Source organism: Perognathus longimembris, chromosome 1, assembly GCF_023159225.1.
Source record: "Perognathus longimembris pacificus isolate PPM17 chromosome 1, ASM2315922v1, whole genome shotgun sequence".
Lineage (NCBI taxonomy): Eukaryota > Metazoa > Chordata > Mammalia > Rodentia > Heteromyidae > Perognathus > Perognathus longimembris.
In genome coordinates this window covers 94936566-94955565 of record NC_063161.1, presented here as the reverse complement: position 1 = coordinate 94955565, position 19000 = coordinate 94936566, and the positions used below count along the sequence as shown (strand labels likewise).

Sequence of the window (19000 nt, the reverse complement as noted above, 5' to 3'; positions counted from 1 at the left end):
GTTCCCATCCATTGCTTAATAATGACCACACGATGCTGTAAGTAAATTTCTAGTCCTGAAACCTCATCTGTGCATTATTCCTCATGTCTATTCTTTCTCCTTGAAAGAAGGATGGTCTATTCATTGTGCAGATTGACGTTTTGTCTGTTTTGATATTCCTGTCCTTGTCTGCTTATTGAAGTCTAGACTGAAAAATCTATCCTTGATTTGTGCAGCATGATGATGTTTTCTGGGTAATAAGCAGATGTCTCCTCAATAGTAGCCGTAGTCTTTATGTTGATTTTGCTGTGTTTTTAATCTTTTCTCCATGGCCAATATTATGTGCAATTTACACTCATAATTAGTACAAGGTCTCATTCACATATGGTGAATTTTGTGAAATAGAAATCTCTGTCACAGGTATGTTTTCATGTCTTTGAACTTTCCAAATTATACTCAAGTCAGTGCCAGTTCTTAAATATCTGGGCTTTGAGAGGTAAAGCCCAATGAAATACCATCCACTTCCTCAACTCTATCTTCTTTGGAAAAAATAATATTTTGTTTTGACTCAAAGGACAAAAGTCTTGTCTTTCTATATCTGTTCCAAGTTCCCAAATTTACAAACGTTTGTTTCAAAGGATTTCTGAGTTTCTTTGTCATTTACACATAAGATTTTGCATATAGAGACATATTGGAAATATGAAGAGAATAGACTTCCATTGAGTTCTCAGGAAAGAATATATTATCGTTTTTATTTTCATGTTAATATGAATATAAAAATTGTTCTTGCAATAGTATCTATTGGACACTGGGGAATGATGTTTGTGAATCCTGGTCAGAAATATCAAGTAGCTAAGACCTGGGTCCTCCTGCCTTGACTTTTCCTTCTTTTTTGTCTTCTTGCTTTCCTCTCTCCCTCCATCCCCTCATCCTTCCTTTCCCCTCTCCATTTCTTTCATTTATTGTTTCACTGTGATTTGAGCTTAGGTCCTGGCACTTGTTAGGCTCACACTCAAGCTATGTCTTCAATCCTTTATTAGTTTAGTAATTTTTCTTTGTTGTTATTGTTAGGATGTCTTACATTTGGCTGTGGGCTAACCTCAGGCCATTATTCTTCTTACTAAGCATACAGCATAGCTGAGATTTCAGGTATGAGCCACCATACCAAGCCTGGTTAAGATGGGGTCCCCCTAACATTTTGCCGGAGCTGGCCTCAAACTGAAGTCTTCTTGTTCTCGGTTTTCCATGTAACTGGAATTACAGTCGTGAGACCCTGAACCTGGCCTGCATTCTGTTTTTGTGTGAAGCTTTTGTATATGCCATCCTTTTTTTGTTTTGTTTGTCAGTTGTGTGGCTTGAACCCATGGCCTGGAATTGTCTCTAAGCTTTTCTACTCAGAGCTAGTGCTTTACCACTGTGAGCCACAACTTTACTTCCAGTTTTTAGGTGGTTAATTGGAGATAAGAGTCTCATGGACTTTCCTACCAGGGCTGGCTTTGAACTGTGATTCTCATATCTCAGCTTCCTGAGTAGCTAGGTTTACAAGCATAAGCCACCAGCACCCAGCTATGTTCCATCTTTTATGGCTTGATAAAAGTGCTTAAAGGCTTTGTTTTGGTTTTAAATTATAAATAACTACTTATTTATGCCATATATTTAAGATCGTATTGCCTATTTTAAAAGAAGAAAAAAATTGTAGCTACAAGTTATCCATTAGCAACTTAACCATAAAATATTTATCATCAGGACTCTTCCACAAACATCAGAATAAGTCATTGAGTCACTGGAAAAGCAAGGGCATGACTACTATTTCATGATATATTTTCCCATTGCTCAAGAATAGTTGAAACTTTTTGAATGGGTGTTCAATTATGTGAATAACATATATGATAGGTAAAGTGACCCTTGATTTTATTTCATAATTTATCATCAACATCCTGTGACTTACTCTCAAATGGCCCTAAGAAGAATACAAGGAGGCATTTCTTGTACAAGTCCTCCTTAGCTTCTGCTTGAATGGTGTGTTAGAAAAGGAGGCTGGCCGCTAGCCTTTTTTCCTCCATTGGTTCTGTGGTAAGGCAGAAGTGAAGGAAGTAGGTCTATTTTTAGATCCAGTAACTTATTAGACAGATTGCTACAGAAAGTGGTAGAAAGATATTTCACAGGTAGAATGTCACATTGGAGGTGCTTTAGCACTGCATGTAGATGACCTGGGATGGATGGATGGAGTCACTTGCACACTGAAATTAACCACAGCCCACTCCTCTTTAGAGGCTCACAAGTCTGCAACTGGTGACTCAGCTGTGGTCAGCAGATCTAAAAGTTACCTTGGGCTCCATGATAACACCTTACTTTCTGGACTTGCAGGTATACCTGCTAAGACTGTATGTAATATGTTCTGCTAAAAGAAAAAAAAAATCTTTTTTGTCCTTTGCTTCCGACTAGATTTTTCTTGATCAGTAGCAGGCGGGGGGTGCAAGATGTTTGTGTACCATCAGTGTCAGCTGCTGGGAGGAAAAGCCATCCCACCATGAGCCTTTGCTTTCACTAAGAGTGTGATGACCCACATAGCAGTTTTCAGAAGTGAGGAACATGAGTTGCTATTCCCTGCTGTGGCTCCACCCCAGTGTCCTGTGGTTGAACTGCCTCTAAATGGAGGAGGATCTGGTGATGTAAAGCAAAGCTGCCAGACTGCACAAATGCTGCAAAAAGAAGCCAGCAAATTAAAATATGTGGAATTTTAAGGGGGAAGATTTGTGAAAGCTACCATAAAACAGAGCTTCGGTATAGAGAAGCAGGAGGGAAGCACTGAGGTGCCTAGATCTACTTTCTTTAAGGGACTTAGGGAAGTACCCTGCAAGAGCACTTTCCACAAGCTAGTCCTGCAAATCTCTGCTCTGTTTATTCATGAACTCCACCCCTTCTTCCTGTGGCTTTCCTCTCAAAAAGTTTCCTATGATAATCCAAAGTCTTAAAGCTCAGGAGAAAATACAGTAAATGTGGGCCTGGAAGGAAATTAATGTGCTATATCACCGTTGCCTCATTTGTTAATTGATTTATTATTCACTTATTCATTTACTCATTCCTGATGCAAATATTTACTGAGTGTTCACTATTGGTCAGGGCCTAACAACATTGAGTCACTTTCTCTAAAAATCAACATCAAGTGGCACCAAGTTTCTACTATAACATCTGAAACTTTAAAACTACTACAGGGCTCACTGTTGTAATCTGATCTACTCAGGAGGCTATGATCTGAGGTTGGAGGTGTGAAGCCAGAGGAAGCAAAAAACTCCACAAATCAAAAATCAAAAAATTCCAATTAATCATCAATGATCTGGAAGGAGAAGCATGGTTCAAGTGATAGAGCACCCATTTTAGTGAGAAAAGCTAATAGATTGTACCATGGCCCTGAGTTGAAGCTCCAGTACTGGCGTGTATGTTCATTTTACACGTCTCCCCCCCAAAAAATCTGGAAGGCATAGGCATAGCTCACTATTTTCTGAATAAGACTACAATAGCTCGGCTAATAAGAGCAAGAATGATTGAGTGGGAGTGTCTTAAATTAATAAATTTCTCCACATAAAAAGGAAAATTTATCAGAATCAAGTGACAACCCACAGAATGGCAAAAACAAATAGTTAAACAGTTAAAGAACAAATAGTCCAGTTTTTATTGGGCAAACTGAATAAACAATTCTCAGAAGAAGAAATATAGAAGTCTAATAAGTACATAAAGAAATGTTTAATGTCCTTAACCATAAGGAAATGTAAATCAAAACTATACTAAGATTCCATCTCCCTCTAGTCAGAATGGCAATCAACTAGTATGTAATATATGTATATATGTATATATATATATATTTGTAACTAGATTTGGATATATATGTATATATACATATTTCTAGCTAGAATGTGACATTCTGGAATGAAGGGGAAATATACTATTTACTTTATAGATGCCAAAATACATTATATTTGTCTACTGATGCCTTCTGAATACCAGTCAGTGACACACACATTTAATTTATTTAATCATTACAATACTCTCATGCAATAATCATTTTCAGGACTCACTGAAATGGAAATTGGTACTCAGAGGATAAAACGTTATTTATGGTCAGTTTTTGAAGTGTAGAACTATTTTTGAAGGAAAATCTGTCTGATTCTGACAAGATGCTGTTGCTCTTTAAATTCCTCATAAGTTGGCAAGGTGATCTTAAAATTCATATTAAAATGTAAAGGACCTACAGGAGACAAATACTCTGAGGGGGAAAAAAAGAAACAAATTTGGAAGACATAAACTTACCCTCAAGGTTAATTGTAGAACAACAATAATCCAAATAATGTGAAAGTGGCATAATGATAGATACAAAAAGACAATTTTGAGGTCATGAGAGTCATGTTTCTTGAAAAAAGGTGGTAGACTTATTGTCTTTCAGCCATCAGGATATTATTCAAAGCAATGGTTCCCAAAGAAACACTAGCAACATTAGCACGCCTTGAAAGCTTTTCAGAACAGATAATAACTGGGCCCATCCCAAATCTACTAAACCAGATTCTCAGTGGGTGAGAACAGGCAGCTGTGCTCTCAAGTCTCTGGGTGATAGTGATAAATATTCAGTTTTGTTAAGCACTGTTTTGGCTTCTCCCGGGCAGAAATCCTCTACTATTTGAATGAGGAAAATGGTATGGAAATAGTTGTGGAATCTGTACCACAGAATAAAGAGGAAAACTGATGGCCTTTATACATGAAAGCCATTACATTATACTCTTAATGCTGCCTGCTGAATAAGAAATAAGTGAATCTCATATTTACTCATCAGGGTATTGATGATGGTTTTGCTTCAGGGTGAGCAAAAAGAGCACACCAAAGAGTGACAACTGGCATAACTTACTGTTTAGTATTAACTTACTGTAAAGAGAAGTTTGAGAGGAATGTAGCAGTGGTGAAAAGTAGTTCATAATTCTGAAATCTTTTACTGTATCTTAAAGTTCTCCCTTCAACACACATGCACACATACAAACACACAAACACACAGATGCATACATAACTCAGTGAAATTTCATGACTAATGACACAGGAAGTGGAAGCACATCCTGTGAAGGAAAGTTGATGGATATCTTGGTGAGATTGTCTTAGGAAATTTTCCTTTGCCCTGTCTGAGGAGTCACATGACATCATGCTGTAACACAGCTCTGCCAACTGCTATTACTTTCCTAACACTAGCTAGCCTCAGATTACTTATAAGAACTAAGTAGAATAATAAATATATGTAATGTCCATAGTTCAGTGCTTGATACAGGACAAAGTTTATAAGACTCCATGAGTGCTGTTCAAATGCTTTAACACATTCAATACACAAAGCTTGGCCTCTTGCATCTAAAAATTTAGGAAGGTAAGGAAAACCTACCTATTATGTTTTACTGTAATGCCTTCGACTCTACAAGTAGGAGAATTGTCATAATATTTGTCATAATATTTTGCCTGAGCCAATAGGAAGGGGTCAGTGGACTCAAAGTAAGTACTAGGAATAAAATATTATACCAAATTCTGTGTTTCTATCTTAGGACTTTTGCCTATATTTCTTTGGTGGGATTTTTTTCAAATTATCTTTTGTATATTGTTTCTAACATACTTCTCTCTGATTCTAATGAAGTAATCTTAGAGGCACAGATTCTCTATATTAACTAGATGTCACCAGTGAAACAGAAATAATAGGATTTATATGCATACAAAAAGTACTGCATTTAGAGTTTACTAATGAAGACTCAGAAATCCCCAAATTTTCAGTCCCAAGGACTAAAAAGTAGGGGATCCAATAATAGTAAGTTCCAGTTAGAATCCTTATCTTCTCTTGGAGAAGATAAATGCAGAGAAAAATTTCTGAAGCAGAGAAAAATTTTCTCTTGTCCATCCTAATCAGACCTCTGAAGGATTAGATTAGGTTCATCTGAAAAATGGATACTGGATCTAAGTAATGCCATCTTGGCATCTTGATAGAACTTAACAGAAGATGGGGAATTTCTGAGAACTCTGGTGGTTATAGAGAACATTCTTTGGATTATAATATGTTATGAGTTGTTGGGCTCCAGGAAACTCATGCTTCCCTTAGGTAATTTGGGCACTGATTGTCCCTTATTATTCCCATGGGTAGTTTGATTTGCCTTTGGATAGCACTTTTGTTATACCTTTGTCCATGAAAGCATTACATTATACTCTCAATGCTGCCAAGCTGAGCTGATGGATAAGAAATAAGTGAATCTCATATCTCCCCTTCTAGTTTGCTCTGACTATGTATAACACTTTTATGAGGAATAAATATTCCCATCTAGCTTGTTTTTATGTATAACACTTTTGTTAAGCCTTGGTCTCTACCCCAACATGTGGTGTTTGCCTTTAAAAGCTTTGTGCAAAAGACACTCAGGATAGTAGGGCTTTGTGACAAAGCCCTGAAGTCAGCAATTTTCCAATAAAAACTCCCTATTTAACCTCTTAAATTATGGCACCTCTATATCTCACTGATTTAGTTCCCAAACAACACATCCATATAGTCATTCTATCCAGTCCAGTGATACTTTTATTTAACAACATCTTCATAGACACAGCACAATATTTAAGTACTGTGCATCTGGTATTCCAGTCAAGTTAACACACAAAATTAACTTACTCTTACTAATTCATGCATTCTTTGTAATAGTGAACAGTGAGCCTTGCACAGAGTAGATAATCAATGTTATTTACTGAAGGACTTCGGCTTAATTATCCCTAGAACAATGCTTAGATATAGCAATCAGTTATTACTAGCCCATGATTGTCAAACACTATGTCTACAATCAATACTGATAGAAAATATTGGGATTACTTCCTTCCACAATAATTTACTCTAGAAATAGTCTGTTGTTTGGACCTATTCTCTTTTTTTATGCGTTCTGGATTAAATTTCACTGGAGAATCCTTTGAGCCGTGGCTGTGGTAAAGCCCTGACCAAGACCTTTGAGAAGAAGCTGCTTGAAGTGAATACAGTCTGAAGAATAAGTTTGGCATTTAGTGTTTTTTTTTTATTTTTTTATTTTTATTTTTATTTTTTTGGCCAGTCCTGGGCCTTGGACTCAGGGCCTGAGCACTGTCCCTGGCTTCTTCCCGCTCAAGGCTAGCACTCTGCCACTTGAGCCACAGCGCCGCTTCTGGCCGTTTTCTGTATATGTGGTGCTGGGGAATCGAACCTAGGGCCTCATGTATCCGAGGCAGGCACTCTTGCCACTAGGCTATATCCCCAGCCCTAGTGTTTTTTTTTTTAACCAGTCTTTTGCTATTATAGAGAATGAAGTTGTTGGCAGGAAGCTAAATTTGGGCCCAGGTATGTGTTCTATCTCTTTTAGAATCACTGTGAAATGAGACATTTGCAATCATTATTGTTTGTTTTATAGCAAAGATGTTCCAATGTTGGAGTGAATGTTTTTAGGTTGGCTGTATCTTAGGCAGCATAGCATAACAACAATTTGATGTAGACTTAGAAGACAGATTTAAGTCATGGTTTTGCTCCATACTAGTTATATAACCTTTTGCAAATCTTTTGGCCTTTGTCAAACCATTCTCCTAGTTTTCTTGCTAGAAGGGTGAGGTTGAACTTGTGTTTCCTGATCTCAATAGTAGAGCTCTTCAAGCAAAGATACATCTTGATGTGAATCTTGTTTGTTCATTTCCCCTCTGAAGAGAGATGTTCCATCTTAAGGAATAATGAATTAATTAAGAACATTAATTTTGGAGTTGATACTCATGCTTATGAGTTTTGATTATGGTTATATAACTTTCTTATTGTATAAATGTCAGCAAGGCAAGTAAATATTTGAAACCTCAGATTTCTTGCTAGTATATAGTGGTGGTAATAAGTTGTCCTTCTTGGTGCTGTTTTACTATTTATCAGAAAGAATGATCTTATGAGTTTAAGAAACTACAAATTCAGATCTTGTATTTTCTTTTCTCTTTTCAGCCTCAGTCTTCAGATGAGCATCTTCCTAACTACCAGGCCCACCTTTTCCCTCCCCCCATATCCCTTTGTTCTCTAGAAGATGCTGATTATTATTTGCTAATGTATGCGAATGAGAATTAATTACTATCTCGGATGGGAACAAAAGCAGTACTACAATGGAAGGGTAAAGATGCAGGCAGAGTTCATCTAGCCTTTCCAAAACTGTTTTTGCTTCTGGAACAATTCTTTGCTTTCATTGATCTCACAATTCTCCAGTGGGTTTTTGTTGTTGTAGTTTGTTTGTTTGTTAAGTTTTGTTTGTTTATTTCTCTGTCCTGACAACCATTCTACTTGGAGTGGTACAGAAATTCTTTGGAGAGAGCAGAAAGATTCCTTTGTGCTTTCAGTAATCCAAGGATATGAACACAGCAGCTACGAAAACACATATTTGTGTTTTCATCCAGTTGTTATTTTGGTATCCTATTACTATAAAAAGTTTTAGCCATGAAAACTCACAAGGGAATGTATTTTCGTTTTACCACATTTATTTACAGTGGTTGTCCTTTATGGTGGTAATTGTAACATGAAAGCACAGCCTCTGAATAGTTATTAGGACAACACATTCTTTCCCCCACCATGAATAATCTAAATGCAAAGAAAAAGCCACACTCACCACTTACTAAATTTGTAACCACAGAGAAGTCTAAGTTGCTATTTGTTTATTGAATCTGTATCATTTAAAAGGGGGAAAAACCAACTGTCCAAACCACATAGAAAAAGTTGGTTTTGTTCTTTGTGTGGACGAATGGTGTAATGAAATAACTAATTGCAGTTCCTTACAAATCCTCCAGCCTGTAATTCTCCATGTGAAGAAGTATGCTTCAGCTTTCATATTTGCTCCTGTATCTCAGGGGTAGGAGAATTTGGAAGTGTACCAACTACTCATTTTGTTCAGCCTGGGTTTAATTAAAATTTCTTGTATAATAAAAGCCAAAGGACAAGGGCATACATGGTTGATATGCATCCCCTTCTCCTTGTATATGTACATACAAATTATTATCATTGATTGAGAGTGAATTTTTATTTTGAGTGGGTTTTCTTCTTTCTGCTTCCCCTTCTTAGAGTTAGAAATCTTTTGATTGTAACTTCACACAAAGGAAAATGTGTTTCTCCACTTTACTCTGTTCCAGTTGGCAGCTGCAATATTGTATATTGTGTTTTTAATAAAGCAGTCAGCAGCAGCTATTTATTCTCTATTTGCCCAGAGCCTCAAAAAAGAGCATAATCTAGGAGAAAACATTGGACTACAACTATTATTATAATAATTATTCTTTGGTCTCGTGGAAAGTTCAGTTTTATCCCCATAGGTCAAAATTAATATTCTCTTTATAATTTGAAGTCCACATCAATTTAAAATAATTATTTAGTATCTCTAAGACATTATAATGCTTGAAAAATATGACTTTTTGTGTGTGTGTGTGTGAAGGAGGTATTTATTATGCAAGTTTCCATTGGGTATTTTGATTGTTCCCTAACATTATGTGTAGCCCACGACTTTCTCAAAGTTAGAGTAAGATTCTGGACCATGCAGAGGGAACTTCAGCTTACTTCCATCAAATTAAGTCTTCATCCCAGGTACTTTGATGATATTTAAGTTATAATGATCTCATTCCACACTTCCCACTCTTAAGAAAATTTAAAATGTCTTGTAGTTTACAAGTTTATTAAGGTATTAGTGTGACATAAAAATTAATTATTCTCTTTGCTCATTGCCCCCAATGTTATTGTGCTAAATTATATAAATTGGATGACTTAGAATTGTCAAAAATGAATACCATGTACATCTCTTGTCCTTACCTAAAAGTGGTATAAAGAAGAGTGACTTCAGAACCTGAGTGAGACCTGATGTCTAAGGGAGACATTTTTCTAGAGGAAGAAGGTTCATAACGAATTATTTTGGGGGGTTGGTTTTATTGACAATGTTTTCCATTCTTCATCTCACTCTTAGTGGAAACAAAAAGCTGGGGAGTTCTTTATGGGGAGATCACACCTCAGTATGATGGTGATTTCAACATATACCTAAGTGGCTCCCTGGTGGGCAGTTCTTCTTTAGGACTAAGTTTATTCCTTCCTTTTGAAGTGTGGATCTATTTACTTTTTTTGTTTGTTTGTTTCCAGTTTGGAAAAGGGGAGGATCTAAGTATGGTTCTTGGGCACATGTGCATACATACACATAACACATGCACTCATGCAGACTGTTTTCTTTATATCATATTCTATCTCACCATCAGCATTATCAGAATTCAGAAAAAAATTCAGAAATACTACTATATTGGACATGTAAAATCATTTTCCTTGTTATAATTTTATAAATAATAGAAAATTATAACTGTTTGCATAGCACTTGCATCTTATTAGATATTACAAACTACCTGATGATGAGTTAAAGCATGTAGAAAGATTCACAAGTTATACAAATGCTAGGTCATTTCATAGAAGGTATTTGAGTATCCACAGATCTTTGTATCCATGGGATTCCTGAAACCAATTATTTTGCAGCTTCAGAGGACAATTGTATATATAAATATAGTTATCATGGATTCCAAAGGCAAAAGTACACGTTTACCTTATATTCTTCTTTGTATTTATCTCTTTTTATCATATGCTACAATTCCCACTTTGTTATATATTTTTAATTTCCTACTTTTTATGTTCTTCCTCTCCTCATTTCTTGCTACTTGTCTTTTCATCTCTCTTGCTTTCTTCCATCTTGATCTTTTAGTCTCATATATTTGAACTGGCATACAGTGATCCAAAATATAAGCAAAGATGTATTCATAAGTTTTTCAGTCTCTTAATAAAAAGTCTCAGTCAGATAAGCAACAAGAAAACAAAACAGAATTGAAATAAAAATGCTGATGCATTTGTGTTGTTCACTTACTATTAAAGGGACTTCATTTAATAACATTCATTATTAATTTCTCATTCTTACTGGATCTTTCTTCCAGAATGCAAGAATATCCTCAGTAGCAAAATTTCCGTCCCTTCAGTTGTTGCCTTAGCAGCTTGTGGAATATTCTATGATGCACATCAGGACTGACAGACTCAGTAACCTATCATCCAAGTTCCTGCCCCTGCATCTAGGAATTCAGGCAGGCCAGTCACCTGGGAGGTAGGATTTCACCCTTCTCCATCATAAAGACAAGATGGTGCCAATTAAACCCAATTCCCTATTTACTACATGGCCAACATGGTGCCAGTTAGACCCAGCATCCCCACTTCATTATTCCCATCCTAAACCTGTCTATGAACTCCAGGTTTTATGGGCTTTCCTCTTTTATTTAATTGGCTGTTGAACATGCTCTATTGAATTATTTCAGATTAGCACAACATATTCATGCCTAATAGGCATTTAATATATATACTTAATCTTAAAACACATTGTTATAAAGTCACATTTTCATTAACTCAACAAACTAAGAGACAGGGATATTTTATTTAGTAAAAGCTGCAAACTCCTACCCCAGACATTTGTTCTCTAAAATTTTGCTGGCCACATGTAAGTGTTAATTGAATAAATGAGACTTAAGTTTCCAAACTATTAGTCTGGTATCAAACACATTGCTTTCAAGAGCTAAAGTGGGTCAGAAGACTAGGTTGTATCATTCTACCCCTCCAGTCACTTGGTGACTGGAGATTCTGAAGAAGCATAAAGGGCTTTCAGCACGAGGGATTAAATAAGAAAGCTCAGAACAACATCTGCTTTTCTGAACAACTCCCATGCCTTTGAAATGTGACATTTTGATATTATTTCCTTTTATGGTTCTTAATTACTGGCTCTGTTTGCATGAAATAAGGAGCTGGATTGCCTAGGATTTCTTCTGCTTCAACTGGGAATTCTCTTAAGTATTCATGCTTCAATCCAGTTTTGCTTGTGGTCTCCAACATTTTGACAAGATCTCCATTTTCTGTCCTCTTACTATTCCTAGGAGAGAGGGGTGTGTGTGTGTGTGTGTGTGTGTGTGTGTGTGTGTGTGTGTGTGTGTGTGTGTGTATTGCCAGCCCTGGGGCTTGAACTCAGGGCCTAAGCACTGTCCCTGGCTTCTTTTTGTTCAAGGCTAGCACTCTACAACTTAAGCCACAGTGCCACTTTCAACTTTTTCTGTTCATGTGGTACTGAGGAATCAAGCCCAGGGCTTCATGCATACTAGGCAAGCACTTCACCACTAAGCCACATTCCCATCCCCAAGAAAGCTTGTTTTTAAAGTACAAATAATAATCTTTGGGAAGCAGCCAGAGCATGGGGGAGAGTCAGATGACTGGGACTAAGCTATGATTGCTAAGCGAAGGCCACAGGACATTGGGAAGATTATCTGGGAAAGGAATGACAGTGGCTGATCCCATTTAGGTATCCTGAATTTTTCTTTGCATAGATAGGCCTTTGTCTGGGAGAAGGTTCTTAGATTGATTCTCTATCATTCCTTTGAGACTAGTGTTGATAGTGACTTTTCAGGGAAACTATTATTTCATTAAAATCAAGTGTAGATTGAGGATTTTAATGGAGTTTTAAATCTGTTGACCACAGAGCTGCTTTTCAGTGTTTTTTTTTTTAAATTTTTTTCTTTATTGTCAAAGTGTGGTACAGAGGGGTTACAGATTCATATGTAAGGCAGTGAGTACATTTCTTGTTCAACTTGTTACCTCCTCCCTCATTTTTCCCCTACCTCTCCTCCCCGCTTTCCCTCTCCCCCGAAGAGTTGTGAAGTTGATTTACACCTAATGGTTTTGTAAGTATTGCTTTTGGAATGGTTTGTCTTTTTGTCCTTTGTCTCTCAATTTTGGTATTCCCTTTCCATTCCCCAGATCTATTACCTGTATAAACAGTATCCAGGGTATTCAGACGAGATATAGTAGTAGTGGGTATTTTTTAAGGACAATTAAGCCTTAAGATGAGGGTTTGGATCAAGAACAAGACAGTTATCCTCATGACGATTAAAAACAACTATTCCATGGGCAAAATAATGCTGTGCAGCAAAGGCATCACCTAGTGAGAAAGTGGTGATGGTAATGCAGGAACAATGTCACTATAGGAAAACCAATGTAAGAGGAAGGAATGGGCTACTTCTTCACTTCCCAGGACTGACACTTTACCAGTCTCAGGTCCACGTTCAGCATTTTGCTGGTTAATTGGAGATAAGAGTCTCATAGATTTGTCTACTCAAGCTGGTTTTGAACCATGATTGCCAGATTCCAAGACTTCTGAGTATCTAGGATTACTGGGGAAAGCCATTTCTTTAATGTTTTTCATTCATTGTACCACTTGGAAATCATAGCTCTTTTGTAGTTCTCTACTTGATCCTATAAAACTCTCTTATATACATTTAGGTTTTCTTTAAGGGTCATTTGTGACTGTCTTTTGTGTACCAGAGAAAGTGATCCACAACTTCCAGCCTTGCTCATTGTCTCATCTTATTAGGGAAAACTGAAGAGTGAGCATGTGGACTAAGCAGGAGATTGCTTGGGTAGCAAGCATGAGGTCCTGACTTCAATTCCCAGTATCACGTGAAGTGGAGGGAGCAGGGTAGGGGAAAGGAGATAGGAAAGAAGAGAGAGAACTAAGAGTTTTTATTCAATTTTGATTTAGAACATTTCTCTTTTGGGTCTTTTTATTTAATATATAACCCATCCCAAAGATTGTCTTATGTTTTTGTTCATTTTATGGGCTTTCCTCTTTTATTTAATTGCCTGTTGAACATGCTGTATTGAATTATTTTAGATTAGCACAATATATTAAAAATCATTTTCAATAGCTGTGTGGCATAATAGGGAGTGGGTGGGTCAGCCTTTGCTATTTTTTCTCAGCTCTTTTAATATTATTCATACTGATAAGACTGCTGTAAGGCTAATCTCATACCATTAAAATGCCTTCCTAAGGAATTCTTCTTTGATTCCAGAAGCTTGGTGGTGGTGTTAATTGCAAGTAAGAGACCATGACTATTATAGAATGTGGAATATCTTCTCAGAAGTATTTGCCTTTATTACTGCAAACTCTCTGTAGTGGCATAAAAATCTTTGTCCAGTTCAGATCTAGTTACAACCAGGAACATAAGAAGCATGTCCACACTGAACAAAAGGATATTTATTCTCACATTCCAAGGCTGAGCTTCAGTGATAACAGTTTTGCATATCGTAAAACATTTTATGCAGATAGTATTTAAAGACAGAGTGCTTTTGTAATAGTTTACTTTGTGAATAGAAGTTATATTCTTGGCACTTGCTGACTTTTTTCAATATGCTTGTCAGGCACTGAATATGAAATTTTGGAGAACAAAAGCAGAAACAAAACCAGAGACAGTTTTATCTACTTGGAACTTCTTTGCTTTTTGGATTTATATCATTTTGCCTTAAGCAAAAAAATAATACATTGATATTTATAATATGTATATAATAAGTCACTAGACATTGAGTTTATGGAGTAGTGTGGTCTTCATTTCAACTAAAGCAAGTTCTAGAGCTCCATCTCTGGGTCATTAAACCTGAAATCAGTAGACATTAGGTTGACATTAGAAAAAAGTTTGCCAATTAATGTTTATCTCATATTACTATACTGTTAAAATTTTGTATATTCTTTTATAACAGTCAAGGAAAAACTAAAAGAACAAAAATACTTGAATATTGGGTAATTTCATAATTTAATACAACACAGTTTTGAAGTTTGTTTGGCAGTAGTGAGGCTTGAACTCAAAAAGACTATGTGATTCCTAGACATATGTTCTACCACTTGAGCCACATCCCAGCCCTTTTCCACTCTACTTTTCTGATAAGTTCTTGCACTTTTATCTGGACTACAGTCATGCTGCCTATACTGCCCATGTAATTAACATTACAGACATGTACCTATACCCAGCACTTCAAAACTATGCTGTATTGAATTATGAAGTTACCTATTTCATCATTAACAAGGCTAATCACCTACCGGGACATATATGCTATATTAGTATAATACCTACAAAATCATTAAAATAGGGAAAGATAAGACCTTTAAGCACTTTTTCTACAGACATACTATGAATGATTCTATATTGTAAGCAATAATTAGGTAATCACAGTATAATTGGTTTGGGCAAGTGGATATAGCTTTACTAACAACTCAATTTCTCATAAAATGAAAAGACCCAAGAAATTCCAATGTAGCTATTGTAATGCAAATTTTATTTTCATTGAAGTTACTATGAATTGAGCTGATAGGCTTATGGTTGATAGCTTTTGCAAATCTCTGAAGGCCATAAAGTAGAGCAATCTTTACTTAGCATTGTGCAAGAGGTTGTGGCTGTATATGCTCAACAAATAATGTTCATTTTGACATGTTTATTGAGAAATGTTTTTATTAACTACACAAGATGGCTATGACAGAAATAATAAGAGTAGAAGTCAGTTATTAACATAAAATTATACAGGCATTTAAGTAATTGTTGTACTTATGCTTTTTTCAACAGTGAAAATCCAAGTGGAGGAAAAAGAAGAGGATACTGAGGAAAGCTCAAGTAAGCAGAATAGACCTTAGGGAAGCAGCTCCTGTTGATTGTAGCAGTCAGGGGATTCATCCTGTCATTTTGTGGGCTTGTGATTTCACCAAAGAGAGCAAACAGAATCCTCATTTTTGGAATTTCTCTCTCTCTCTCTCTCTCTCTCTCTCTCTCTCTCTCTCTCTCTCTCTCTCTCTCTCTCCCCACACACACACTCACACACAAAATTTATAAGTTGTTAGTAATCTAGGTGTTGTTCAAAACATTCTGCTTTCGTATTGATCTTCCTTTACCTCAAATAGCTTACTGTAATACCCTTCCTTTAAAATGGGTCATACAATAGAACATACTGGCTATTTTGACTGAGTTGAGTAGGTAAATGCTTCCATTAAAATGAAAGAATTTGTGTGTGTACACGTGTGCTTGCACACACACACACACCCCATTATGTAGGCTTAAATTCAGGGCCATGTGCTCTTGCTCAGCTTTCTTGTGCATGGCTAGTGTTCTACCACTTGATTCATGGTTAGAATCCAGTAATTTTTTTTTTTTTTTTTTTTTTGCCAGATAACTGGAGATAGCAGGGTGTTTTTGACTTTCCTACCTGGTCTGGCTTTGTGTCTTCATCCTAAATACTCAGCCTCCAGAGTAGTGTAGAATGAAGGTGTGAGCCATTAGGCACTCCACTGAAAGAGTACGCCTTTGAATACCAAACTCACAGCTGTTTTATTTGAATTTCTCTTGTTTTCACTTTGCATACACTTAGCTCAAAAGCATGAATTGTGACCTTATATGAACAAAAGCTTTGATTTTACTAAAAATGAAAGTGCAGCATTTAAAGAAAAGTGTAATTAGGGGGACAACCAGGGCACACTGTAACAGTTAGTCAATGTTCGCAAGCCCTTTGTTGTTATCACTTAGGTGCCTTCTAGGTAAAATGGCTCAGAATCTCACATAGGTCCTGATGCTATGACTTGAACGGAGGAACCAAGTCTTTTCCCAAAAGTTAGCACTGTGCATCTAGCAGGAAACCAATTTTTTCCGTAGAATTTGAACATTTGGAAACTAGATAAAATATTAAAAACAGATTTTTTGCTTCTAAATGGCAGTAGGTAATTTTAATAATTCACACTTAATGTATGATAAAAGAAGACAAGATTAATAGACCAAAAATAATTTCAAGAAAATTGGATCGTTTCCACTCATAAATCTATTATTACCTCATTAAATTTTTTGAAAGCTGTTGTGGAAGGTGGCTTATGTCAGTAATCTCAACTGCTTGGGAGATGAAAGTAGAAGGATCAACATCTCCCCAAAGTGTGAGATTCTATCTAAAAATTACCTGAGGCACGAAGATATGACTTAAGTCATAAAGGAATGAGATTCTGAGTTCTAACCCAAATACTGTAAAATAAATAAATAATTCTTAAAAGATATTTTAAAACTTAATTTCCTTGTAGCTGAAATAATGCCTTGTATGGTGCCAAACCTTCTAAATGTATTGGCACTTGTTTATGGATAAGAATATGAACCAGGCACCAATAGCCCAGGCCTGTAATTGTAGCTGTTCAGCAGGCTGCAATCTGAGGTTGTGATTTGAAGCCAGTCAGGATAGGAAAGCCTATGAAACTCTTATCCCCAGTTAACTATCAAAAAACTAGGAGTGGAGCTATGGCTCAAGTGATAGAATACTAACCTTGAGCAAATTAGCTCAGGGACAATTACCAGGCCCTGAGTTCAAGCCCCAGGACTGGCATAAAGAATAAAGAATATAATGAAGAATATAGTGTGTGTGTGTGTGTGTGTGTGTGTGTGTGTGTTTGTAGCAAACATTCAAAGTACCCCAAGCATACTTTGTGCTATTGTTAGCTAAAATCTTCTTTGTACATTGTCACATTGATTAAACAAGTTTTCAAAATCTATATTCATTTAAAAAAATTACTTATTGTCAATGTGATGTACAGAGGGGTTACAGTTTCATACGTAAGGTAGTGAACTGTACATTTTTTATTCAACTTGTTGCCTCCTCCCTCATTTTTCTTCCCCCTCCCCATCTCCCTCCCCCCTCTATATTCATTTTTTTTTTTTTTTTTTGCCAGTCCTGGGCCTTGGACTCAGGGTCTGAGCACTGTCCCTGGCTTCTTTTTGCTCAAGGCTAGCACTCTGCCACTTGAGCCGCAGCGCCACTTCTGGCCATTTTCTGTATATGTGGTGCCGGGGAATTGAACCCAGGGCTTCATGTATACGAGGCAAGCGCTCTTGCCACTAGGCCATATCCCCAGCCCCATCTATATTCATTTTTATTGTTAGAAGAAAAAAACCTTGAAATCTATCATCTTAACAACTTTTAAAATGTATCATAAAATATGGTTAATTAAATTATTATTGTGTGTGTATTGGGAATCAGTTCTAGGACTATAGTGGAGTAGATACAACAAGTCATAGATGGTTAAGTTTCCTAGGTAAGATGGCAAATGCCTTTGTGTCATCTCACGCACATCCTTTAATATTTTAATCTTTAAGGTTACTTTAATATCGAATACAAATACTAGCAACAGCTCTCATACTGTACTGTTCATGGAATAATGACAAGAATAAAACCACCTGTACACATGCAGAAAAGGCCATATTTTTCTCTGAGTATTTTCACTTTGGGTTCATTGAGTTCATAGCTGTGTGACAGAATAAACAGATGATTGTGTTGGCACAAAATTCTATAGTAATCTCTAGCATTTATTATTCTTGGATAATTTGCAACTTTATGACTGTTGATCAAAACATTTTCATTTTCTTCTCTTTCTGATATCAGTATTCAACTCTCTTCTTCTGACTAATTAATTCAGACATGACTTAGACAAGTAGAACCATCCAGTGTTTGTCTTTCTGAACTAGCTTATTCCACTTAACATAATCAAAGTTCATCCACACTGTAATAAATAGTGACTATTTTGTACTTTAACTTCACCCTTTCACTTGCTTTCTTTCTCTTCCCTCCCTTCCTGTGTTTTAAACCATTTTAATGGGTTTAGTAGATTTCATTTTTCTGTATATATGCACATATATGTGCACATATGCACATATGTATATTTGTGGATGCATACCTATATATGTGTATATACATATATTCTGTAGATGTATGTAGATATGTGTATATATATTCTGCATATATAAGTATATGCATATGTGCACATATGTGTATACATATATGTATATACATGCAGGTATGTACATATTCACATATATATACATATGTATAATAGAGAGAAAGAGTGAGACAGAAAAAACACTTTCTGATGTTGCGCATGAAATCACCAACATATTTAGGTGAAGAAGAGGAAGATAAACTACCTAGGAGAGAGAGCTTGAGACCAAAGAGGAAACGGAAGAGAGATGTTATCAATGAGGATGACCCAGAACCTGAACCAGAAGATGAAGAAACAAGGAAAGCAAGAGAGAAAGAAAGGAGAAGAAGGTTGAGAAGAGGAGCGTAAGTTAGCCTTGATATATAATGGAAAGTGTTACT

General features: G+C 36.3%; 1 protein-coding gene across 1 annotated transcript in view; it reads left to right on the top strand.

The window, feature by feature from the left end:
* The window catches only part of Tmc1 (transmembrane channel like 1), a 136207-nt gene that overhangs the window by 25128 nt on the left and 92079 nt on the right, over nt 1-19000 (top strand). Inside the window, exons 4-5 of the mRNA XM_048351722.1 lie at nt 15448-15495; nt 18802-18964. Coding sequence (XP_048207679.1) covers nt 15448-15495; nt 18802-18964 — 211 coding nt within the window. The remainder of the gene's footprint in view (nt 1-15447; nt 15496-18801; nt 18965-19000) is intronic.